The sequence below is a fragment of the Hippocampus comes genome, unplaced genomic scaffold, assembly GCF_001891065.2.
Source record: "Hippocampus comes isolate QL1 unplaced genomic scaffold, H_comes_QL1_v1.1 scaffold111, whole genome shotgun sequence".
NCBI classification, from domain to species: Eukaryota; Metazoa; Chordata; class Actinopteri; order Syngnathiformes; family Syngnathidae; genus Hippocampus; species Hippocampus comes.
Genome location: NW_017805698.1, coordinates 3,904,916 through 3,932,112, shown reverse-complemented (window position 1 = coordinate 3,932,112; position 27,197 = coordinate 3,904,916). Strand labels below are relative to the sequence as shown.

Genomic DNA, 27,197 nt, shown 5'->3' with positions numbered 1-27,197 from the left:
CCTTAGGTTGCAGCTTAACATTGTGCGTGAACCTGTGTTGGCAAGAAAGAATGGCCTTGATACATTTACGTGATGTCATTCAATGGAAAGTTTGTTTTTGAAGATTTTTATTTCTACATTAGGACTTTGAATCGGCAGTATGTTTTGACAAAAATGGTACTTTCATGATGATTCTGGGAGACAAAAAAATGTCCTGCGATCACAAATAAACAAAGACAGACTTCACAGCAGGCATGCAAACAATATATGCAAAATGTTATTTTGCCAAAATGGGAAAAGCCTAATGCACAATGTTGTGACTTGGTTCGATGGTGTGAGTCATTGTCCAGTAAGTCAATGTAATTCACATGCAGGCAAACACATTGCTCGGATTCGATTTCATCATTGCTTTGTGTGACGGTCTTTATTGTGCACGTCGCCATGTGTCAGTCCGCTCAGTGGTGCACAGAAAGTTGTGCAAATTGGCACATCGCAAGTGTCACATCGCATGTTATGGACGCCTCACTATTGGTCTCTTTTTGTCCGTTTTACAAATTATGTTTGCATACTTGTTCAAATAAACAGTGATTCTGATATTGTAAGATCATTCGGTTGTAATTTAGATTTTTAACCCAATACAATGAAAATAAAATTGATGTTGGAGGTAATGGTCAGCTACTATGAAATTGATAAGTAAAAAGGGTAAAATGATACAACTTCATGAAAAAGGCAAAGTTATGAAAGGAAGAAGTAGAACAACAAAAATATTGGAGGTAATGGTCAGCTACAGTATATGAAATTGATAAGTAAAAAGGGTAAAATGATACAACTTCATTAAAACATCCATTTTATCATCTGTTTTATCCTCACAAGGGTGGCGGGGTGTGCTGGAGCCCAGCCGTCTTCGGGCAGTAGGCGAGGGACACCCTGAACCGGTTGCCAGCCAATCGCAGGGCACACAGAGACGAACAACCATCCGCACTCACACCTCGGGACAATTTAGAGCGGTCCATTAACCTGCCATGCATGTTTTTGTAATGTGGGAGGAAACCGGAGTACCCGGAGAAAACCCACGCAGGCCCAGGGAGAACATGCAAATTCCACACAGGAAGGCCGGAGTGGATCAAACCCACAACCGCTGCACTGTGAGGTCGACGCGCTAAACACTGGACCACCGGACCGCCCCTCATTAAAACATTGTGAATTAAAATAGGCTGGTCTGTGATATGAAATCCAGTCATGTTCTTGATGTCATTTTAAAAATATGGAAATTCAGACAAATTATTCTGGAAGTGGATTTCTATAGATGGCTCTGCTATGGGCTCACCCCCCGATCCTTTTCACCTTTTTTACCTTGTTTGTTTGTACTTGTGAACCTCCATGTGTTTGTTTTACTGTCTAAAAATTGGCATGGATGTACAATTTCTTTGTGGTTTAGAATCCCAGAGTGGGACTCACCATTGTCCTGTGACGTAAGGATAAAGAGATTTCATGCTTAGGTCAAACTGTCTTTGTGTCGTTTAACATAGAGGTTCCATATCAAAGCTAAAAACCAAATATGTTTTTTTTTTTTTTTTTATGTACGAAAATTTTGCAATTAAAAATATACAGTCCCTGCCATAATTACTGACACCCCAAAGATATGTTTTTTTTAGCTTGAAGCGTCGAATAAATTGATGTTTTTGTCTTCAGTACTGTAGAATCAAAATAAAATAAAATAAAAAATAAAGAGAGGAAAATCCAACCTTTATAATTAATTTCACCTTTAATTAGTTAAACAATAGGCTGACATCAAATAGTATTTATTTGAAGATTTCTTAGAATAACGGCACCTTCCTACTCATGCCAAATAATGTATGTGCCGGTGCACTCAAGTCATAGAGTTAGAGCACAAGAGATACAAAAAGAAACTAACTAACCTAACAGTACTTAAAGCCAGTTGGGAGAAACATCATGTCTCTTAATGTCACCATCCGTAAGTGAATTTAACAGCTTGAAAGAGGTCATATGGCAGAGTGAAAAACAAGTACTTAGCAGGCGACACTCTTCTTTTCCAAGCGCAACGTGTCTTTTGTTCCTGAAGCCTTAACAGATGCTCTGGGTTTCAACAATGGCACTAAAAACCATTTTCACTTAGCCCTCTTGAGTTAAATGTGTCTTCGGAATGGCCGTTAGTGTTGCTTAAAACTCCTAAATGCTTTGTAAAACCCCAGGGCGCAGGTAAGAACAATATGTTCACAGTATGTAGTTTGGTAGTGCAGTACTTCACATCAGTAATATGCAACAGGAGCTCCTTCATTGATGTGTGATCTTTCAAGATGAGTTCCAACTGACTTATGGCAAACTTCCCCCTGGACTGGTTGTCAGTTAATCACGTTGCACGTATACAGACAGAAAACCATTGACACGCACATTCGCACCATCCGTGAGTGGGAAGAGGAACTGCACCAGCACTGTCTGGAGGAATTCAGGCAGGGGGTGGGGGGGGAGAAAAAAAAAGCACAACACCATCAGTGACAAATATGTGCATTCAAAAAAACAGCAGTTCTGCTTAACTTTTTGGCTTTGATGTTGTGTTTCAGCACACCGTGACAAATCCGCAAATGAATGACATTTACGCAAAGCCACCACTAGCTAATTAAATCAAAACCAAAACCCACACTCAGGGAAAATACATAAGTCAGGACTAAACTCGAATGGCATTCCAGCTGTATAATATGAAATTTAACTATAATTTCCCGCAAAATTGCGGCTGTGGAATCAGCTAAAAGGTTTCGAACCGTTCAACATTAGTGACTCATCAATTTCTTAAGGGCTCGTCTCAGTTCAGGAGTATAAAATGATGATCTCTGGGTGTGTTTTGCTTTGTCTTTGGGGTTTTTTGTTGTTGTTTTTTTGTGGCTTTTTGGTAAGACGAAGAACAGCGGAATGCAGAGACAGAGGAAGTTTAAGAGAGCAATAATTAGGAGACTGAAGAGCGGGTGGCGGAGGTGTTGACTGCTAACGTTAGCTGCTAGCACAGCTAGCACAATAGCTGCACGTTTATTGGCTTGCTGCTTTATGCGTCATTAATGTTACTTTACTGTATTTTTTTACAGTGGTTGCGAGACAAAAGTTAACTTCTGACACTCGTAGATGCTGCTGTATGAATCAAAGCTTGTTCTTATAAAATCTCGCCTGTTTTATGATGGTGATGCTGGAACCAATTATTTCTATTTCCTCTATATCCTCTACGAATTATTTTTATTTGCAAGTGCTTGACCATATGTTGTATAATGGATAGCTTCTTACATGTATATTACTTTTACATTTATTTATTTTTTTATTATCAGGCATGTTGTGAACCAAACCTATACTGCTTGAGAGTGAAGTGCTTCATCAGTTCCACAATTTGCATTTCATTTGCTGCAGAGCGGGTGACCTGCGTTGCTGCTGTGCTGGCCATAAGTGTAATTCAAAGTAGATGAAGGCAATTTGCCCACAGCTTCCTCCTTGCTTGCTAGTTTGTTTCAACTCCATTTAATCCTAAAGTGGAGCGCAATTGCATTCATGGACGTACTCTCATGTTTCTTAAGGTTCCAGCAAAATTCTGAGTGATGGTGGGAGGTGCAGTGCTAAACATGACTTATGTGATGTATCGAATTAATGATAATGCACCGCATAGTCATTATGTCAACTGTTTGGCTGCACTAACGGTTTGTCTAATTGTATCCATCTTTAATACTTACGCCAAACGCTGGATCCTTAAATGCTCTCGTAGGTTGTAAAATGTAGAATTCAACCAACATTTTAGATGAGTTGAGTCAGGCTTGAACCGGGGTTCCCATGGTGACATGTGGCAATTGTATGTTATTTTATTTTATTTTTAACCAATCTTTTTCAGCTGCCTGTTTATGTAAAATGTTGGATCAAAATGCCTTTTTTTATGCTGGGACAGTTTTGCTGTGCAATGGGGGAGTTTCTTCCTCTTTTCCATTCGAGGTCATCCCTGCGCGTCATCCCTTTCCATTTTAGCCTAACTTCTGCATCCTCCCTCATGTCTTCATACTGTCTATCGGTCTTCTCTTAAGTCTTCCTCTCTTGCCTGGAAGCTCCATCGTCATCACTCTCCCAACAATACACTAACCATCTCTCCTCTAGACGTCTCCAAACCATCTAAGTATGCTCTCTCCAAGTTTGTCCCCGAAACTTGTCACGTCGGCTGTGCCTTTAATGAGCTCATTTCTAATCCAATCCAGCCTGGTCACTCCGAAATAAAACCTCAAGATCTTCATTTCCGCCACCTCCAGCTCTGCTTCTTGTTGTATCTTGGACGCCATTGTCTCCAATCTGTTCATCATGTTGAAATACTCCCTCTGCTCAACGCAAGAAAGTAATTATTTACTCGAGGAAAACAGATAGAGTTAGAGCATATAGGTCTTTTTAAATACATAATAAACAAGCGGAATTCAATAAATCGGATTATCATCAAAATAAATAAATAAATAAATAAATAAAATAAAACGTTTCTTTCAATTCCTCATTTCATTCAGCGAAACTCATAATACACACTCATGAAACACATCGTGAATTTTCAGAAGGAAGTCTGACCAGATGTGTGTTGTAAATGAAACCCAAACCACCTCTTAACAAGTGGAAATGGGTTATTTTTGTTTTCCTCCCATTCTTTTTTTTAAGTACCATTAGTTGGTTGGCTGCGCCACAGATGAGGTGCACAAACCAAAGTGATGCCACAGCTATTTTTCATTCCACTGAAAATACTCTCTCGAAAAATAGACTCATTCACTTTCCTGACTTCTGCTCTGCAATTTCATCGCTCCTATTTAAACGCACATCAATATTGTTGAAGTGCACGGACGAAAAGTGTCTGCTGTGCTGTTCAAATAGGTAGGTTTTAAACCAAAGTGATGTGCATATTGGTAAAGCTGACGTCTATTGTGTTGCTTCAGCATGGTGCCAGTGCTCTACATGAGGTACGGCTTCTGATGTTGTCTTTAAAAGCCCAGGGCTCAGAATAGGACCTGTCTATCTCTAAGGCTGTGTCTGCATGATAAAAAGATTTCTCACAGTTGGATGCTCGCCTATCTCTTGCATTGATGCTCGGAACATTTGGCTGAGAGTACTAACTATGCCATTGTGGTCCAAATGCAGACGGGCCAATCACAGTGCTCCACAGAACACAGGTCTGACGCTTTGTTGAATTCAATAATATATTTTAGAACTTTATCCATTTTGGGAAAACTTTTGCCCTTTAAAAATGTTCTGGGTGTCTGCATAAATGACACGTTATGTAAATAAGTCGGAGGAAACCTCAAATTAGCCTAGGTAAGGGCAGGCTTTGGTTAAATCTATCCAGTCAGAAGAAGCCCTCAAAAGGAACAATTTTGTCTGCTCTAAGATAAGCAATGTACAGTGATACCTCTAGTTACAAACGTCTCTTCATACGAAATTTTCAAGTTACAAAACGTCTCAACAGGAAAATATTGCCTCTTGTTGCAAAATACATTTAAAGATACGAAAGGTAAAAATAAAGTATGGGCCGCTCGCCGCAGCTGCGAGTTTCCTGAACGCAAAATCCTTATAGCTGCTCTGCCATTGGCTATTACTTAGGATCTTCCTAGCATCTCATTGGCTAAGAAAGACCTCCGTATGTGTCAATATGTGTAGAGAAGATGTGTGTCGATGCAGCGTCTTCGTCATTCGCCCAGGAGGTGTTCTGATAGTTTTTACGTAAATGTGAATCACCCAGAAAAAGTGTTCACCAGTCGGGCGATCGCTCACTATGCTGATGTTTGCATTGGACATTTTCGAAGGATTGTTAAAAGCCGACAAAAGCAAACGGCCTTGGATCAGTTCTTGACAAAACACCAGGCAAAAATCACTTCTGAGAGAGAACGTGAACTATAGAGGGCAAAAAAACGTTGAGGGCACAGTTCAAAGTTAAATGACCATCATTTTTATTCTTTTCTCTATTGTTTGCTTTTTACATTATGCACAACTCTCATTTAATGTGCCATCATCTAATTGTAACATGTATTTGTTACATATTTTGATGCATTTTGATGCTTTAGAAAACATTTATGTCTGAATTTTGCGGGGGCTTGGAACGGATTAGGGCATTTACATGGAAAACGTGTCTCTACTGACAAAATTTTCTAGTGAAGAAATTTCTTCCACAACCAATTCATTTTGTAAGTAGAGGTACCACTGTATCTGCATTAACTGTAAAATAAGGGTATGCTTGTTCGCTGCTGATTTCATATGAAATAATGATCAGCATGCTAGCTCCAAACTTACTTTAAGGACGAGCACAATGTTTAGGCTCGTTAACCAAAATGCGAATGTTATTCTCTTTTTTCACTCCTGCTGAAGTTAGCAGCAATGGCTCGCTAAATGCTCCTTGTTGCAGCATTTGCACCAGGCTGTTGCTTTTTGCTTTGAATGATTGGACTAGAACAAGCCAGCTTTACAGGAACAATGTTAATTCTCAACTATCTTGATTGTCAGGCGATACCTTGGATGACTTCTGCAGCAAAGGTTTCTTTATGTGCCCGATTTCCTTGTGTCACTTTAACACAGTGGCTGTAACCTTCAAAGACGCATCACACACCCTTCTGTTTAAAATGTCCTTTCTCCATAATGAAATGCAGGTAGTGGAAACCCATGTTGAAAGCTTGTCAGACTTAGTAACTAAGGGTATGTCGTTCCCCACATGCCACAACTTGTGGAACGGTGGGCTTGTCTGTGGGCACTTTTCTGTTACTTTGAGGAGCCAGTCTGATAAGTGTAAGGAAAAACATCAGGGGTCATTGGAAATGGCTGCCGTCATCGCCGTTGCTAGAGGCAACGCAACTTTCTTATTAAAAACTACGACGAAAATGACTTTTTTTTCCCCAGTCAGCTCCTTTGACCTAAATTGTCGCTACATGCACTCGACAGCTTTCAAAGTCATGCTAGATGCTTCTAATTTTTTTGTGCTGCAAGCGAGCGAGCAGAACAACCCAAGCATATTTACATGGTAAGCAGATTAAACTGGCAGCTGAATGAGAATGTCAACTACCGTCTGAAACAAAACCATGCGGCGCATTCAGTGTCGGGAAACGCTCCGAGTCGACTGATCATCATCGCCGCTCGCAGGCGAGTTCAAATTTTTTGCTTTCCAGATGAAAGTGTCATTTACTCTTAAAGCCTCAGTGAAGCCAACCACTGAAGTGCTACTTCACAAGGCCATTTGGCACTGATGCGGTCTGCATATTAACAACTCACAGGTGCATCATGGGATATTTCCCGTCCACAGTGTCAACAAACATTTTTTTTAAACAGGCATAAACATAATTGGTGAGGAAAGGAGTAAATGGAGCCCAAGCTGAGCTAATGTATCTCAGCCATTAGTGACCTCAGGCCCCCTAAAAAATGACAGATGGGACAGAATCTCTCTTCAATCAATAATGAATGTACAGTCTCCAGTTTTGTTTGAAAGGCAACATCCATATATCATTTTTCCATAGCGCTTATCTCGACTGGCTTTGGGCAAGAGGTAGGTTACATTCACCCTGGACTGGTCGCTGAGTTCATTGCAGAGAACTTGTAGACAGACAGCTACGCTCATATTGACGCCTCCAGACAATTTAGAGTCCTCAATGAACCTAACATGGACATTTTTACAATGTGGGAAGAGTAAACCTAGGCAAGCAAGGGAAGAACATGCAAACTGCACACAGGAAGGACGGAGTCAAGATACAAGCCCCAAACCTCACAAGTGCTAACCATCAAGCCAGCTGTTTGTTTCTAATTAAGGAAGCCGAGCCCAACGTGTGGGAAAAGACCTTTAACGCAGGCAGCAGTTCGTACGCTTTACTGTATGCATGTGGTGCATCACCCCATTGTAAAACACAAATGTCCCAAATTTTTGCAACCTCACTGAGGAATCAAGTGAATCCTACTTGGCAGAAGTTAAAGCAGCACAAATCCACGCCTGGTGTATTTAGCACTTAATGGTGTGGACAGGCGCTGCAGAAACCTAAACTACATGTATATCCACTTAAAAAGTCAATTTTCAATGTCACCCTTTATTTTTTCTACCATTTATATTGGAAAAGCATTGAACTACTTAAGATCGGGCTTTGTCTTTTGGTCTTGGGGCAACTGTTCAAGAGGGTCTCATCTCTGAATCGATGAGATTTCAACTCAATGCTGTCACCGATGTATTTATTCTTAAGACAAGAACTGCAGTCCAACCACTGACATGTATTGAGTCATATACTTTTCCCCGAAGCCAAAACCATCACGGATTCCCACATTTCCGCAATTTGGCACTGAAGGTACACATTTAGGTCACAGATTCTGTCATATTTCTCAAAAGCAACCAAACTGCTGCTTTGCTACTTTAAGATATTTTCCGAGTGACAGCAAAATGTTTGTTGTTTGCCAACTATAAATTCCTTATTTTTTTAAACCATGTGGTGGATTTATGGGTAGACGTTGCTCTCTAATTTACCTTATGTCATCATCACCTATCAGACAATTTCCTGTATTATTTCTACCATTGTCTCGCATTTCATCGATTTCTAGATATGTAGTTTTAAAAGTCCGAACCAGGTCTTGACCTCAAACCAGGGCTGAGCAGTTCCAGTCCTGGAGGGCCGCGATCCTGCATGTTTCCCGTCTCTCCCTGTTGCAACACACCTGATTCAAATGAACAGGTTCAATATCAGGCTTCCACAGCTCTTGATGATGATCTGATGATTGTTAAAATCATGGCCTTCACTTTGTCTCTTTTCAAAGTCTTTGTCTTGGTCTCACATTGCATCACCATTGGACAAAAATGTGTCTCATCCCATCAAAATGTTGCACTTAGCTTGGAAAGATCTCAAAGTCTTGGTCTTTGCTTGGTCACGTCTTCTTATAGTCTCTTATTTCTTTCAATGTTTTGGGGCTTGGTCTCAGATTGCCTTGGTCTTAGTCTTCACTTGCTCTCAAATTGCCTCAGTCTTGGCCTCATGCCCCAAATGTCGTGACTTGGAAAAGTTATCTTAAAATCTTGTTGACTCGGTCTCCCTTACTTTCACATTGCATCGGATTTAAATTGGTCTCCTCCCCTCAAAGACTCGAGCTTGACTTTGTCTCAATGCGTACTTCCTTTTTTTAGTTTTTTTTAGCAACTACATTGACGCTCAAAATGTTCTACTCTAAATCTTGCGTGTAATTCACTTTCAGTGGCTGAAGACAAGCATGTTTTGTTCTTAAATTCTGTAAGGAATCAAACACTCAACTGCGACAGCAGCGAATAAACTGCCACAAGTATTCATGCCAAATGGGGTAAGGAAAGCAGAAAAATGTTATTCCACCCAAAGAGAAGACAGCTCATGGGAAAAGTAGTGATCGTGCGCTACATTGCCATTTGAAGTGGGTGATATTTGGGAATTATTCCATTTTGATTCCGTTGTTTAACTCAGAACTGCCATTTAAGAGTGCGTGTTGCATTAGCAGACATACCATATGGGGGGCTATCACACATTCAAAGGACTCTATTATACCCATTTTTAGCTTTTCTTTATAGTGCAACCGCGCAGGGGACAGCGGTGCTCTGATTGTGGATGTGCTTATTACTTTACATAATTTCAATGTGCTGGTTTTAAAGGGGTTAAACGGGTGCAATTAATGGAAAAGAAAACAAAAGTTATCCATGCAGACAATGCCGCAAGTGTCTTGACTTCAATGAGGCTCTGGCTCTCGTCCACACAGTCACATTAATGAGGCGTTGACCTTCCCGTAGCGCCCGCAGCCAGTAAGAATAGGTGCTTGGCTTTTCCATTAAATCAATGATTCATCAGCGGGTTTTGGTCGCATGGCGCCAAACGAAATCTGCTTGACGTGACGGGGTCAATCAACATCAAAATTACATTTACCCTGAAAGGCATTGATGCCTTCTAATTTGGTGACGGTGTGGTGAGACGGCAAGAAATTATGAGACAATGCGTGATAATAAAAGAGACAGAAACACATGCTGTGTGAGGCGATCAGCCTTATTGATTTCGAAAATCGGGCTGAATTTATATATATAAATCATTGCTGCCATATCTGACATTACTGTGTGGCGCTATGGGATAATACTTGCAAAACAAATGCTCGGTCTATATATTTTTTCTTTGATTTTGATGTCTTTCATGTTGTGTTAATCTGTTCAATTAGTCCAATAAAGCTTCATAAAGCCAAAGAAGAAGCAAAAGAAAGCATCATTTTCTGCTCGCTTAACTGTGGCATCAGGAGATACTGTGAGGTGTTGCGCGATATGCTGATGTATTATGTGATGTCATCCATGGAAGCAGTCCATCTGCCCCCCCCCCCACCAGAAAAAAAATCTCCCAAATGTGAAAGAAAAAGCAAAATATGTATAAAACAATTAACTATTCCTTTTTGTGATCAACCGAGTTAATCGAGGCTTCGCTTCCTTTTTTGGAGACATGCAGACAGCGAATGTGGCACATTAGCTCAAGTATTAATTGAGTAATTAGTGTAACAAGAATGTCAGCGCTAAATGGAAATGACTCTCGACAAAATTACGTTTCATTTACTGAATTAGTTTTTGAGGTCATGCACATCTCGTCTATCTTAACCCTCTTATCAATATTTACAATGTTACTGTAATGGCGTTTTGCACAAAAGTTTATGGACAAGACGCGAGGCTCTTCTCAGCACATAAATATTCATATTTCATTATTTGATATGGTTCATATCATTTTAAATTCATAGCTTGGGATAATTTCAGTGTCTGCATTAACTGTGTCCCCCCCGCTCCCCGTCTCGTGCCAGACGCCATGCTGCTCGTGGCTCTGCGACTGGAGGGACCTTTCAACATCGAATCCGTCATGGACCCCATTGACGTCAAGATCTCGGATGCCATCATGAATATGCAAGACAACAGCGCCCAGGTCTCCTATAAGGTATTCTACGTCTTGTCGCCTACGCTGTGGCAGTACACCAGCCTCGGGTGTATAATTCGACACAATATCAGTTTAGGCGCCGTGCGTCAATTACATGTCTGAGTCTGGTTCGTTTTCACGAAAACGAGACTTAGAAAAATGGAACATAAAAGTGACTCATTTCGACCTTTCTCAGAATTGTATTCCAACAGATATGGAAATCACAATATGCTAAAGTGTTTGTCTACACTACAGCATGACATTAAAACCACGTAACACCCCCCCCCCCACACACACACACACACATACATTGAGTTGAGAGACTTGTCAAGGAGAGGAGAAGTAATGGCTACTGACAAAAGTATTTTGTTCACATTTGCGTTTTTTTTAATCCTACACACACACATTCACACACACACACACACACACACACACACACACACACACACACACACACACACACACACACAGAACAAAAACAAAACAGATGGATCTATACAAAATGTTTGAGCTTTTGAGAAGTTTCATGCACAGACGACAAAGCTGTCAAAATGATCCGCAGTGACACAGAACTGCAGAAATTCGAGAAACCATTGAACGACGGCAGAAAGGTGGTCGCATTGCACGTACGCCGAAGCTCATTATCTTGAGGCGCGCGCACAACTACAGCCCTGTGCTTCATCTTTTTGCGAAGTCGTGCGTGTCCTTCAGTCTTCACAAGAGAACGATAACAATGAATGTTTCAAAATGGTGATGTTTTCACTTACAAAAAAATGCAGATGAGGGGCCAAAGTGACACCATTTTTGTCAACAGGCTTGTCTTCGTGTATATTAACACCAGAATGTTCGAAGTTTCATTTTGCTTTCTTTGCTAAAGAAAAAATATAAATGAATTGAAAACAAAAAATGAAATGTTTTTAAAGTTAAAAAAAAAAGCATCACTTTTGGTCACGATCAATGCACAGTTCACGAAGGAAGCATGATAGAGTTCATTATTTTGAAGGGCACACATTCAATTACTGGATTTCCACATCCACACGCATGCCTCCTCCGTGGTGTGTCTTTCAGTGTTGACAAATGAACGATGAAGCAGACAATTTCAAACTTCCCAAAAGTTTGTTGTACCCCCATCGGGTCTCCGTCACTGATAAATCCGTCGAAAGGTTCTTATTTCTGTCACAAGTTGATCATATATGCAAAATCAGAGTTAAATTCATGACGCATGCCTACCAGCCAATTTTGAGTGTTGTATGTTCATGAATTACAATTCCTTCGAAATGGTGGCGGTTGGCCGCGACCTTACAATCTGCATAAGACTGATTTTTTTGTGGAGGGGACATGCTACGATATGGAACACAACCGAAGATCATCATTGCATTGAATAGAAACTTATAGAATAGAAACTGCAGGGATCCCATTAATCACAACAACTACTTTTCCTAGAATGCTGACATGTATTTTTTATTATTTGCTGTTGTTTGTTTCAATGCCCGTCTATCGAAAAAGGATGGCGACCACCAAACATAAAAGTCGACCACAATGAATCTTCAGTTGTCAAAACCTTAGTTTACGTTTGCGGGTGAAGGATTTTCTTGGAATTTCGCAGTCAGAGAATATAAAACAGACACAATATGTTTTTGTTTTTGAAAAGGTTGACAAGCAGTTTCCAGTTGCGCGAAAGAAAAATTCCACTGACGTGAAAACAGGGAGTGAAAACACCACAATTTGTAATTGTTTTTATGTCAACTTGTCTCATGAAATCTATTTACAAAAGCTTGGGGTGTGTTGACACGAGAACAATCAACAGTAATTGAGTCAAATCAGGGGGTTTTTGTTTTTCCGCTTTGTTTTTCAGTTCCAGATGACAGCGTTGTAACACAGAGAGCTGCATCAGCAGCCAGTTATTTTTCTTATTCACAGTAAATGTACACCGATTACCGTCATTGTCTTGAGCGGCACAAGCGAAAAAAAAAAAGAAAAAAAAAACAACAAAAAAAAAACCCCGCCTTGTGCTCTTCCATTCTTGAATGATTGTGATGCACTTGCACATGAGGACATCCTGCATTTTGGAAACGATCATTCTTTCAGTGTGCGGTAGTGTCCAGTGTCCCTGTGTAATCAATGAGCCCTTATTATCTTGCCAAAATACCTTCTAGCCCAAAAACACATCCACAGTGGATTCAGAACATGAAACATGGTGTGAATAGAAATTGTAAGATGTTCTGAGGCATTATTAAGAGAAAACAGTGATGTTTGCTTTGTGATCAGGCAAAACAAATTCTTTTATTAAGAATTGGATTCAAATTAATGTGGAAGGGATTTCATAAGAGCTCAATGATTCAACAAAACATGGCAATAAATAATATCATGAGATCCCTATTCAGTTATCGTCATCATCAAAAAATTTCACAAATTCTGCCACTTGTATGGAAACCCATGAGCCCAACTGTCTCAAGTATTGCCTTTCGGCTGCGCTGTTTCAAGCTCCACTGATGTCCACCAAGCTTCATTTAAGGCCGGGGTGTCAAACTCATTTTTGTCGTGGGCCACATTGTAGTTAGCGTTTCCCTTGGAGGACCGTTATGAATGTGAATTTTTTGAAACCATATACATGTTTGACCACCTCCACAAATTACATACACAGTGAACGACAAATAGATGGATAACTAGTTTTGACATCAGAAGTCAAGAATAATGCTTTGTTATGACATTACATATGAGAATTTGAGATTTTGGTCTAGATTTTAGCCAGCATCATGGAAGTTGACGTATTTGATTCACTTTCGCGGGCCACATTAAATGATGTAGCGGGCCAGATCTGGCCCCCGGGCCTTGACTTTGATAGCGGTGATTTAAGGGATGCTACACAGGATCTCAGTTGGGTTGATTTCAGGAGATGGGGGACGACCACACCGAAAACTGTTCGACCTTTGTCCTTTAAATGAGGAAAATGATGGAATACCAAAGTGTCCTGCATTGAAACCAGTTTAGAGGAGAGTCGGTGGAGGCCAGCGATCACCAACCCCATCAGCAAAATCTGCAACGCGTGACAATGATGCTAATCATTTGAATCAGGTCTATTGGAAGAGGGAGACATCTCAAACATGCAGGATCGGGGGCCCTCGACGACCGGAGTTGGTGACCCCGAAACAGCCTGTAATGTTTCATATTTGCATTATTGGTAACATTCCTATAGTTCTTTGGCCTCTTGACATGTATTTGATATTGAACTTGGAAAATACCTGAAAAGTCAGATTTAGGCATTACATTACTTCAGTAAGAAATCAGTAGTTGATGTGATTTTTTTTTTTTTTTACCACCCACAAAAAAAAAAAAAAAAATGTGGAATGCTGGAAAGATATTTAGATTCCCACATGTTGTTGATGTCAGTTGGAATTCGAGTCTTCTGCAGGCTTTCCCCATACAACACATCCAGTGGCGCTACTGTATATGTGGTGTTTTTCCAAAAGCTGTAAAACTTAAATAACGTCAGTGGCAGCCCAGCTGAATTACCGTCAGCGTCAGCGTGGTTACCTCAGCATGCGGCCCATTATATACCAGAAGCGTGTGGTGTTCAACCAATGGCAAAGTCTCCGAGCAAACATCATGTTTTCCCTCATTCTCTCCTTCCCAAAAAGTCATTTCGGATCCTGACCGTCGGGTGCCCGTGTTTTTTGTAATTGCAGGCTTTTCAAGGTTGCGGTCAGCCAAAACCCGCAGGAATGACTAGGTCTGCCCGTGGCGTTCCGGATGTGTTCAACGCCCGCTTCAGGCCATACAACCCAGACGAGCGTCCCACCACGGCAGCTGGCACCAGCCTAGACAGACTGGTAAGGGCATCAAGCAACACTTGCTTTCCGCGACATAAACACCATTTGTCTTTCTTGCAAGCTGACGCCGTTGATTAAAGCCAGTGATTTGCTGAGCTCCCCCGCCGACGGCAATTCATTCCGCGGACTCTTCCCGCATCTATTGATCGCCGTTTGTTAACGAATCAACCACCCCCCTCCCCCCGGAGAGTGAGGTGTGCCGTGACGTGCCCTTCTCCTGCCTCTGTGTGCTTGGCAAACAGAACAGACAAGGCTGAAGGCTGTTTTCCGAGGGCTGACCACAGCCATTGTTTGCTGCAAAGCCAGCCCTTTATTTCATATCGGGTGGGCTGCGTGTTTGCGGGACTGGACGTTGATACGTGCATTTACCATCTCCCAACAACCTTGAGGCCTAAAATGCTGCGACCGCGGAAAAAGGTTAGCGTTGACAGCCAAATGAAGCTCAGGAACAGTTCTCATCATAGCGTGCATACTTGTGCAGCCGCAATGCCTTCCTTGCCTCTCCTTCACAAACCTGCGGCAAATGGTTGACATTGTTCAGAAATAAAAGTAAAAGTGGTTTATTCCGACCGACCGCTTTAGTCACTAGCCAATTTACCCACGCTACGAAAAATCCAGTCTCTTTATCCTTTGCCTTTTTCTTCCTCAATGTTTGCTTGTCTGATTCAATACCAATTAAGTTTTTCAGCTGTCCATTTGCCAGCTTTTGATGGGGTTTTTTTTCCATGCATCGTATTCATTTTGTCCTCCCATCAGCTCATTTATCCACCTACACAATTAATTAAGACTTTCTTTTTCTCCCCTCTTGTTTCTCTCTTCTGCAAACCAGAGGATTATTTGGAAAACCATGCAACACAGCGTAAGATTCAACATGTTTCTTCTTTTCTACTTGGGGGTGGGCATTTGAAAGACTACAGGCGTAAATGAAAGATCAATTCATTGTTATATATCCTGTATATTTTTTATTTCGACTATCTTGGGCTGACTGGTCATAACCTCTGTTTCGACGTAACCGCCTTCTATCCATCTATTTATATGCTTATAGCACTTGTCCTAATTAGGATTATGGGTGAACTTAATCCATCCGAGTTTACTTTGGGAGAAAGCTGGGGTACACCCTGGACTGGCTGCCAGAAAATCATAGGGCACATTTAAAAAAAAAAAAAGAACTGTTTACACTCACGTTAACTCATATGAATAATTTAGAGACTTCAACAGGGATCAGGGTAGGCAAGCGAGGCAGTGCTGACCCATGCTGTCCGTTCAGCTGCATATGAAGAGTTAAAAATAAAATAAAATTAGGCTTTCATAACATTAAATATCAAGGGAAGACCAAATGTTCTTGTTTTATTTTAAAGATGAGAGATCTGGGTGGGGGCGGGGGGGGGGGGGAATGACAAAAACAACCCACAGGAGTAGTATGCACGTCACTAGTCTTCAATTAAACTAACATGCATGTTGTTGAAATGTGGAGAACATGCAAACTTCACATGGGAAGAACCGAGCCATGATTGCTGCCTGCTAGTCACTTATTGAGCAGAATAATGGTCCAGGGTTACGTTGCTGTTAACGCCACGTCCCATAACTACGGTGCTTGAGTATGAACATAATGATAAAAATGAAAGCACGTTTCAAATAGTGAAACAGATAAAGTGTACATTTTATGAAAAAGGGTGATAGGAAGTGAACCAAAAATGAATGAGAACGTTTTATAATGTTAAGCTTATAAAGAGCATTTCTACTGGTCAAAAGGCTGAAATTTATCTTCCCCCTGTCATTTCAGGAATTTGAAATTCTTGGAACTGATAGTTCCTGGAACTGAAAGGTTCCAATCAGTCAATCAATTATGTTCGACGCTCCAAACCCCGATCTCAAAGTTTCCTGGACATGTCACACTCGTAGGGTCGATAAATTATCCGGAACTAAATTTAGCCAGGTGCAAACACTTTCCCAACACACAATGGTCCTCCCAAAAATTCCTTGTTCCGAAATAAACTTCCTGCTGAAGTTAGTTGAAGAAATGTGTGATAGTTTGTACATTTTCTTGCGTTAGTGTGCTTTTGCTATACCACTCAGTCATGTTGGTTTTCTTTAGATAGCAAACTAATGTGATTTTTGCCTCATTGGCTTTGACATTATCCCAAAATTTTATAACCGATCTATATAACAATGAATTGATCAGTTGTTATGACCATCACCACTACTTCTCCTTGTTTTACCGCTTCAAAACAGCAATTACTACATACGTAAATGTGTCAATATCCTTACTAATCTCTGTGATTAGCAGCATCTGTTGAGCACATAACATCAAATGGTTTGATGCAGAAGTTCATGCCACCGTGCCGCACAGCATCTGCCTTTAAACTTTGTTTTATTACAACAAAGTCATTAAGTCATCACAGATAGCTCGACCATATGCCAGCGTGTCCTCATGGTGGTGAAGGCCCCTCAACACACCTTCCTCAATTAACCTCTCTATTCTGGAAATATCCCCTGTCCGATGTTAGTTAATAGCACGGGCAACAAATCAGGAGGTGACCTGGTCTGACAGAGCGCTGCGGCCAGCATCTGCTCTAATGGTACAGCGACACGGGCCCGCAGCCAAGCGGGCATGCGGGGGCTGCTTTATGAATAATCAGCCGGGCATTCAGACAAGAAATTGCAGGAACAGACAGGGAATGTGTCATATACGTGAACTACGCCGCTGAAAATGCGGAAAATAGCACAGCCAAGGCTGCCAAGCTATAGGTGACACATCAGCCCATCGTGATTAAATCGGCCCTGTAATCCAGAGTATTATTGTATCATCATATCATGGGCAACAGTTATGCTCACGCCATCAAACATGACCTTCATCTTCGTAGTGAGTCATATTGTGAAAAATATTGAAGTTCGTTAATGATGCCGGAATTGTTTTGAATGTTGGCGGAGGTGTTTGAGGTCATATTTGAAATACCATGCACATCTGCTGTGAACTCACTCCGGTGGCTTACCTCCAGCTGCTCAATATTAAACAGTGAGACGTTACCGACACGAACAGCAAGGACGTTTATGCGAAGCGGGGATATACTTGAAACTGTCGCCAAAGTCAGAGAGTGGACAACTTTACGTAGATTTCTATTGTATTTTTTTCAAATCTGCACCAACAGCCGACCAACTTACCCCACTTACTACCGTACAGGACCTGTGCTCGTGGCACTCACTTTTGGTGGCAAGTGACTCAACTTACTTCACCAGATGCAGCAGTTTGACAGATATAATTATTAAGTATTCTTAAAAAAAAGCCTTCGAGTTTATTGCCACTCTCAGCTGAAGGTCACTGTCAAAAAAAAAACATAAATCTAAGAGAATTACACATTGTGTATGTAAAGTCACCACAGAGCTGCTCACTATGAGAAACTCCACAGGCTCACAGACTTACATTAGCATCAATGTGGTTTTGTCGTTACTCAGTAAGAAATGGATATTTGAACACAAAAAGTGTAGCAACACACATAGACCACATAAACATACTCATGGGAATATATTCTTTATCTGCTGTGAAGAACAACTGATATTACTGCCTTGCTGAGAAGCAATCCTTCCTCACCAGCTACCTCACCCATGTACCAATGTGAAATCCTACCTACCAGTTACTCCCAATGCACCTTATTCTACCAATTTACAAGACTGCCCATCTCCAATCTAAGAATTTACCCACCAGTTATTACAAAAGTAACCTTCCACCCAAATTTATGCTACCCATATTATCCTACACGAGTACTACCAAACTTACTTACCCAAACCATCGGCTATCACACACAACCAGACGAACCCTTACTTCCCTAAGAATTGATCTACAAACTGGTGATTTTGACTAATAAAAGTTTAAATTAAGGTGAAAACGGTCCATGTCGTGAAAGTAAACTGATCCGCGCGCTGGCCCCTAAAGCAGAAGAATGTAATTTTTTTTGAAAGGTGGTCTGCGCCTTTTTTTTTCCCTCTGTTTCCCTTTTCTATTAAAATACACCATATTTTATTCAGCGTGCGACTGCTCTGGTTGAAAGGTTTTCCCGGGACATTCTCTTTTCATGCGCAACATAAAAGGAAAGGAAAAGTTGAATCGCAGTGCCAGTTGTGACTCTTTGAAGAGAATCTGACATCCTGTTATTGTTTTGTGCGGCTTTGTCTCTGTTACAAATAGAATTACGTGTCACACAGTCCAGCAGCTGCTTTGCGCAATCATTAGTGGTGCAGAATTTTTACGTCTTCTGTTGCATCGGCGGTATAAATGGATTTCATGCATAGAGCGCATTTTTGTTTTCTCTCACGTTGTCCTCCTTTACATACCGATGCATCATAATTACCCAAAGTTTTATTTGCCCTTTGATAAGAATGTCTTATGTGGATCTACAGCCTTATGTTTGTTCGCGAAGGCATACTGAATGGATGTCAGGCAGGGGGCGGGAAGTTTGAGCAGCGGTGTCCACCTCCAGCTCAATGAGCCATGATGCTTTAATTGCCTGACATTCTGTCAGAGCAACACCCCCCACCTCCACACCTCCCCACATCACCCCCGAAGCCCAGCCAGAAATGGAGATCATGAAACTCCAAAGCTACGATAAAGGCACCGCAGACCGTTAAGTTCAGAGCCACATTATAGATAAGGAGAGAAGCATTTAATTTCGCAATGGTTACAAGTTTTAAAGGACTTTTGTGTCGTTTTGTACAATACACGGTCTGCCATTGTCTAAGCATATACGGCGGTGACATAAAAAGTCAATAGACGTCCGATTCTTTTTCTTAAATGAAAGAAATGATTTTATCATTTAAATAGTCTGCCCTCAATAAATTCAAACAACTTTCACAAAGGAGGTGTCACGAATTTGAAAAGCCGCTTGACTTCAAGTTCAAATTTCTAAACCGTTACAATGACGCCTGTGGGGGCAGGGGACCATGTGCCTAGACAAATGCTAAAACCTTTTTCATTTGTGGAGGCAGCGCTTCTGTGTGTACTTAGTACAAAAACACAAACACAAATACCCCCCCCCCCCCCACAGATCTCTTGAACAACTTACCACTTATCAGAAGCCGGCGCCATTGGCTAACATTAACCCATTCATGCACCCTGTAACCTGATAACATGATAAGCTGTCCACTGTAGTAACCGCTGTCCCTGCAAGTGGCAATCTGCGCATCCTACAAAACATACTGCAGCTCTGCTGACCTTTTTTTGACGAGTTTGCTGGGGTGCCGCACCTGTGGATGATATGGTGTTTGTACATCGCAGGACCTCTGCTTATGATGGTATTTTAGACCGTGTAGTCTGGTGTCCAATCTATCAGATCATGTAATGGGTGGAGAAACTCTGGGGGCAGTTATGATGTAAATTAGCCCTCGTCTTATCAGTGCAGCCAACATAAAAAAAAAAAATAATAAAAATAAGCGATTTGGCTGTTTTTTGTCACACTTTAGCACTCAAGAGAACAATTAGTTTACAAGCATATCATATCCAAAGTCAGATTAACAGTGGAAATAAGTAAACAAAGTAAAATAAAGGAAAACAGGAAGAGGAAACCAACATTTTATACAGTAGATCACTTGTGTCAAACTCAAGGCCCGCGGGCCATATCTGGCCCGCCGCATCATTTTATGCGGTCAACTTCCATGGCGCTTGCTAAAATGTGTACCAAAATTTCAAGTTGTCACATGTAATAAATAGGCATGTTGAGCTATTGCAAGCATTTTCTTCTTTTACATTATTACAGAAACTTAAACAACAGGGGAACAAACTACTCTCCTTGACTTTTGTTTCAAAATCTATTAATTGTGTACTTTATATGTAATAATACGAGAAGGTGATTCAACGTTTATACACTTTCACAGTCATAATGGCCCTCCGAGAGAAACTGTCACTACAATTTGGCCCTCGACAAAAATGAGTTTGACCCCCCTGCAGTTGATATTCTTGTTACTTTTGTGCGGCATGCATAACAAAACACATTGCCCTTATGATCATTTTGTCAGTAAGGTTCCGGTTAAGTACTAATATAGGTAACAAAGCAACCATAAAACTTTCTACATTTCCAGCTCTGTTCATTAGCACACATTTTTTTCCTTTAGGCTTGACTAGTAACCTTCTGTTATGGCATCCCAATTTACACAAAACCAAAGAAGAAATACTAAATGGTTTAGCTGTTCACAAAGATGAAGTCTCACACTGGCTTCTTGTGTGACATCTCCCATGATAATTTTTGGGGTATTTGACTTTGGAGCTCTCAGTGTATTTGCCATGATCTCTTTTGTCATTTTTTTTCCTCCTTTGGAGTCCTTGTTTTGCCTATGAGAATGGTCAAAGCTTGATTATTGTGAACTCACCCCCATGGCAAAAGCTATCATTGCAGACAATTTATAGCTCCTTTTTCTTTGTAGAGATATAATTTACTGCCGTCTCTCTGCGCTCGCCTCCTTGCCATCCTTTGCCATGTTAAACATTTCTTTGTACCACTGTATGAGGCTTACATTGTCAGTAGACAATCAACAGCGGGTATCCACCGTGTATTTAGGCACACACACCACAAGGTTTGTCCAAGATCGCCACCGCAATTCCAAACAAAAAAAACAGACAAACAATTCAAAAGAGGCATACGCTGCCAGACATTTCTGGTAAAAAAAAAAAAATAAAATAAAACATGTGGGTTCACTCGATAGAGGTGAGCATGTACGATGACAAACAAGACAAACACAATGGGTCCCTTCACTGAAGCCGTTTGTCACTGTTTCCTTGTTCCTTCTCAATTCCCCTAAGGTTTTGTTCAAGGAGATAGAATTTGCTTAAACTTTCCTGTCACTGCATTTTTCTGCATGGTGTATTAAAACAAAGTTACTAATTCCTGTTGCCACAATCACCCACCCTCACCCAGATGCTTTGTGTTGAAAAATAGAAAACGTGTTACTTACAGCAATATCCAAACACACACATGGACCCCTGAGACTACACTCTTACCGGGCCTCAAGTCAAAATAAATATTCACGATATACTTTGCCGCGGGGCATCCGTCACACAAATACTGTAGCTTTGTACAAAATAAGGAGATTCGAGATAAAGGGTTTAGAACTGCAGAAAGCGGAGGTGGAAAAAATACTAAGAGTTGGGTTGAGCATGTCAAAATAAGACTTGCAAGTCTGTATTCACACGGACCTGTGTAACCCACTTAGCAGTTTAAGTAAAAAAAAAAAAAAAAAATGTGTAATGAGTCTATCAATTGGAACTTGGGCAATTTGGACTCGCATCAGAAGAACCCACCCATACGTTTGAGCAACAATAATGACATAATACAGATCACCAGGTGTGGAGTGAGTGGAAGTTAGCACGCCTTTGTCGTGTGAATATCGAAATGGTGCGTGCCACTAGTCCATCGATTCAGGGTACACGACAGTTTCACCTGTCCCAAGTATCCTTTCAATGAGACACACCACAGATGGCCTTTGGATCAAGGATCCCACATCTGACACTATTTGTCTCAGAACTATGAGGAGTAGTACCATTAATTTAGGTTTGAACAAGGGTCTATTAGGTTCGAAAAACTGTACAGTGGTACCTCTACTTACAAAATTAATTGGTTCTGGAAGAAATTTCTTAACTAGAAAAGTTTGTAAGTAGAGATGTGTTTTGCATGAAAATGCCCTAATTCGTTCCAAGCCCCCCCCAAAATTCAGACAAAAATGTTTCCTAAAGCATAGAAATGCATCAAAATATGTAACAAATACATGTTACAATTACATCATCGCCCAATAAATGAGAGTTGTGCATAATGTAAAAAACAAAGAATCGAGAAAAGAATAAAAATTATTGTCATTTAACTTTTAACTGCGTCCTTGTCGTTTTTTTGCCCTCTTTATTCCATGTTCTCTCTCAGAAGTGGTTTATGCCTGGCATTTGGTAAAGAACTGATCCAAGGATGTTTGCTTTTGTCGGCTTTTAACAATCCTTCGAAAATGTCCAAGGCAAACATCAGCATCGTGAGCGATCGCCCGACTGCTAAACACCTTTTCTGGGTGATTCACATTTACGTAAAACCATCGGAACACCTCTTGGGCGAATGACGAGGACGCTGCATCGACACTGAACTATCTAGCAACACACAAAGACACATATGTTAGAAGTCCCTCTTAACCAATGGGATGCCAGGATGATGCTCGGTAATAGCCAATGGCAGAGCAGCTATGAGTATGTTGTGTTCAGGAAACTCGGAGCTGCGAGCACCGGACCTGACTATTTTTACCTTTCGTGTCTCAAAAATTTCTTTCGAAACAAGAGACAATATTTTCCTGTTGAGACGTTTCATAACTTGAAAATTTCATCCGAAGAGAAGTTCGTAAGTAGAGGTACCACTGTATAGGCTACCTCCCTCTTCCACACAGGTATCCCATTTCAGTGATACTCTTGCTTCACCCATCCGCACGTTTCGCACCGGGATTCCCATACTCAAGAGTCCCTTCACCTTCAGATGCCCTCCGAGCAAAGTGCCCTACTTCTGACACCATTAATGCAGAACTCTGGTGAGTAGTACCTCCGCACCAAATTTGAACCAAGGGCTATTCAGTTTAAAGAAAATGTACACTCACCAAAAGTTTTTGGCATGCTAACCAGAAAGTTGAAACCACCGCTAAACGCCCCACTTCTGCCGCCATTAGTCACAATACTCTTGGGACTGGGTCATATGGGTTTGGAAAAACCTTTTTCAGTCACCGCAACACAAAAAAAGGCCTCTTTGGGCATGGCAGCCACATCCTGTACATAACCATGGTGACAGAATGCATCCCTACAGAACCGCAAAAATAAAAATAAAAGTCAGCCACCTTTAATTTCCCTCAGGGATTAATAAAGTCTGCTTTAAATTTGAGCCCGAAGGCGGAAGTCCTGTTGTTTAGGTCGCTTCGGTGCAATAAGGTGGTGGTGCATTGAATTATTATCTTTCACTCTGCAAGACTTGGTCTTTTGTTCTAGTTTTCTGCATGCTTGCCTTTATTTTGTAGTCCTATGGCCTGCCCAGCTAATAAATTGCTATTGTTGAACGTGTGATTTATGATGTGCGCTTGATTGAGCTCAATTTTTTGTTCTTATTGTATATATTTATGATTTGTTTATGATTTGATCTGCTGAGTTTTCTGAGCTGCATGCCAACGATCCTGTTCACAGCTCAAGTACAGCATGTGTTGATTTGGCTAGCTTAACGTTGCGTTAAATTTATGTCTCTCGCTTTTCTCTTTCTTTCTCTCTTATGTGCTCAGCAGGACACACAGAATAAAACATCCGAATGTGGTTTGCGAAGTGAGGGGAAAAGAAATTAAAAAAAAAAACAAAACAGCCACTCCTTTCCCAAACATCTTAAACCTGACATTATAAGCAGCCCAGAAATATAATGCTGCGTCAAGCCACTGGGAAATTCTTGTACTGGATCCAGTTTAATGGAAGCGAAGTGAGCCTGTCACTGTCCACAGCTTCGTTCTCGCCAAGTTGTTGTACCTAGCAGGCCATGTAATTATGTAGATTCCAAAGATTCTGACATGTTTCTTCATAGACCGCGAGAAATAACTCGTCTATGAGCGCACATGCCGCAAGTGCGGCGTTTAATTTAACCTTCGCAGCATTCTCGGTGAGGAAGTTTTATTTCGAGGCATTACCTCTACTTCCCTGGAAATGAGTATGACTTTCTAAATGGGGAAAGTCATCTTCGCTTCCTAGCGCAGGCCAACCACCTGTGAGTTTGCATTTTATTTACCACAAGAAGGCTCAGAAAAAGTCAGTGCTATAGTAGGACACTTTGAGCATTCTTGCCGTTGTGGGCTGAAAGTTGGAGACATTTTAACTTGGAAGCTGGAATATGCTTTGGAGGCCTGTATTTTTTTCATGCAACATGGTGGGTTTGCAGGAATTACACAAATGCCTTATTATAAAGTGTTGCACACATGTAAATAAAAGTAATCGTAGCAAGATTTCAAAATTGTCCATCTATTTTTTTGTGTGTGGTTAAGATGTATCAGTTTGAAGATTTTCCTCAGCCTATTTGCCTTAACTGGGAACGGGGCAAATAATAGTGAACGGAGATAATGAGTTTGATTGGTAGTTGTCAGGTTTAAAAGCTTTTCAGAAAAATATTGTCATTCATCCAGGAAACTAAATTAGATCATCATATTGAGCGTCGATGCGCTCATGCATTCATACCAAAGTATGGCTCAAGCACATGCCAACCTAAAAATCTGCTAATGTGGAAAGTCAAAACGTTTACAGCTTTGGCTAACTACAACGTGCAAGTTAGCATGAGCATGTTATGTTCACATGTAGCTAACCTCTTGAAAACATAAAACTATACAGCTCAGCATACTAGCATTAGAATGTACACACGTTACAGTTTGTATGCAGCAGCAGTTTTTCCATGAACCAAAAACTCCCATCTGTCATGTTCACCACTTTGACCTCCCAGGTGATGCACATTCCGTGAGTTTAAAATAAGAGCATAATTCCTGTTGCGCGGGTCACTCCTACAAAAGACCGAACAGCACAGGGGATTGATAAAAATGACATTGATTTTGAATGCTAGCCAACAAAACAGTCAAGATAGCAGAAGGCAAGATGGAATTGGTCTTTTGACCTCTCTTTCTCTCACTGTCAATGTTCTCTCGATGAAGTCCGGGAGTATTTGAGATTAGGCTCTCGGACTCTTGTGGCAGTCAAATGCATTTTTCTTTCTCAAGGTCTGAATTCATTACTTGACCATTTATTTCACAGCCAAAGTGTACTTCTATCTTTTGTGTGAAATTTTCCAGTGAACAGAGGGGAAAAAAATTGATTCACGTATTACAGCTGCTGCCATGGCAGCCAATACCATTGGATGATAACCTGGAAGCAAGAAAGTTCATCAAGTTCGCGCACACCTTTCACCACATTGACAAACTTAAACTGCAGTTAATTCTTACTTGTTCAGCCAAGGAGGGGCCTACCAAAACGTCCAATGCGGGCTACACCCACGACGACAGCAATTTGCAAGGCAAGGGCAGGGACACAAAAGTGGGACACAGTAAGGACGAGGTGATCTCAACCGCCGCAATTAGCATGCTGCTCTTGATCATTACACCCAGGCATGTAGGAGTTTGCAGCTTGGGTAAATAATATCAGAAACGGCCTCACAGTCATCCATTCATTTTCCGATCCGCTCACAATGGTCGCAGGGGGTCCTGGAGCCTATCCCAGCCGTCTTCGGGCAGTAGGCGGGGGACACCCTGAACCGGTTGCCAGCCAATCGCAGGGCACACAGAGACGAACAACCATCCGCGCTCACACTCACAGCTAGGGACAATTTTGAACGGTCAATCAGCCTGCCGTGCATGTTTTTGGAATGTGGGAGGAAAACGGAGTACCCCGAGAAAACCCACACCACCTTTCACTCTAACTCTCCTCTTGCATATGTGCAAGGAGAGTGAAAGTTTCATTTCCCCTTCAGGGAATATATTGAGTACAATAAATTCAAATTACATTTAGAAAGTAATTTTCCAGAATAAAAGGCGTAATATTCTGAGAATATGACTTTCTCGCCTTGTTACGGTTTCACTAAAATATCATTTACACCACTATCCCTGGACACCCAAAATGTTCAGAACGCCTCAACAATAAAACTGCAGATGACAGCAATGCTATTCCCAAACGTATGACTTCCTGTCTATCAAAATAACAAATAATTCTTAAGATAGAATTGCTACGCCAACAAAAAAAATAGCTTATTGCTTCACAGCATTTACCCCCAAGGAATTTCATCATGTATCCTAATTTCTAGGATGAAACGCCTTCCAGCAAAACGCTTTCAGACACCTTTGTCCTTCCTATTCCAGAAAAAAATTGATTTTTTTTTTTTTTAAAACTTCAATGCTTGGTGCTAAGGTACCAAGTGCTCCAATTTGACACAATGGAGTAGACCATAACATTCAACAGTCTCTTGCGAAAGAAAGAGTGAATGAACTATCTTTATTTATTCAGAGCACACTGCAGGGAGGTTTGATTTAAAGCATTATCAAGCATTAAATAAAGGCCAGGTTTTGGTGTATTTTTTTTGCCTCTCATGTCACACTCCTGCTGGACCAGACTTTCTCAGAACCACCCACCAGGAGCCCCGTGGTTAGCATTGTTGCCGCACAGTTCTGCATCTGAATCTCAACTCGGAACACGTTGTCTGTGCTTGCATTACACACGTTAATCTTGCCATTCAAAGTGACATGATCAAAAGATATCTGATCATGCAGGAAGGTGGGACTTAAAACAGAAATTCACCGCAGTGTAGGCTGGATGAATGGAATCAGAAAAACCCAGCGTAACTGTTCAAAAAAAGTTGAGAATTTCAGCAATTCCATTATGGCTCTTTGCTATCAGGTCGTCATTAGCATTATTTAGTAAAGTATTACAAATGTTCAGTGCAGTCACAACACAAGCCAC

The 27,197-nt window shown here is 41.0% G+C and overlaps 1 protein-coding gene across 3 annotated transcripts in view; it reads left to right on the top strand.

Moving 5' to 3' along the window:
• Positions 1-27,197, top strand: part of LOC109523406 (glypican-6) — an 84,321-nt gene that overhangs the window by 45,127 nt on the left and 11,997 nt on the right. For 2 of the 3 annotated variants that reach the window (XM_019882544.1, XM_019882547.1), the window contains exons 6-8: positions 10,792-10,922; positions 14,588-14,731; positions 15,561-15,590. In XM_019882544.1, coding sequence (XP_019738103.1) covers positions 10,792-10,922; positions 14,588-14,731; positions 15,561-15,590 — 305 coding nt within the window. The remainder of the gene's footprint in view (positions 1-10,791; positions 10,923-14,587; positions 14,732-15,560; positions 15,591-27,197) is intronic. The other variant, XM_019882545.1, reaches the window with a different exon arrangement.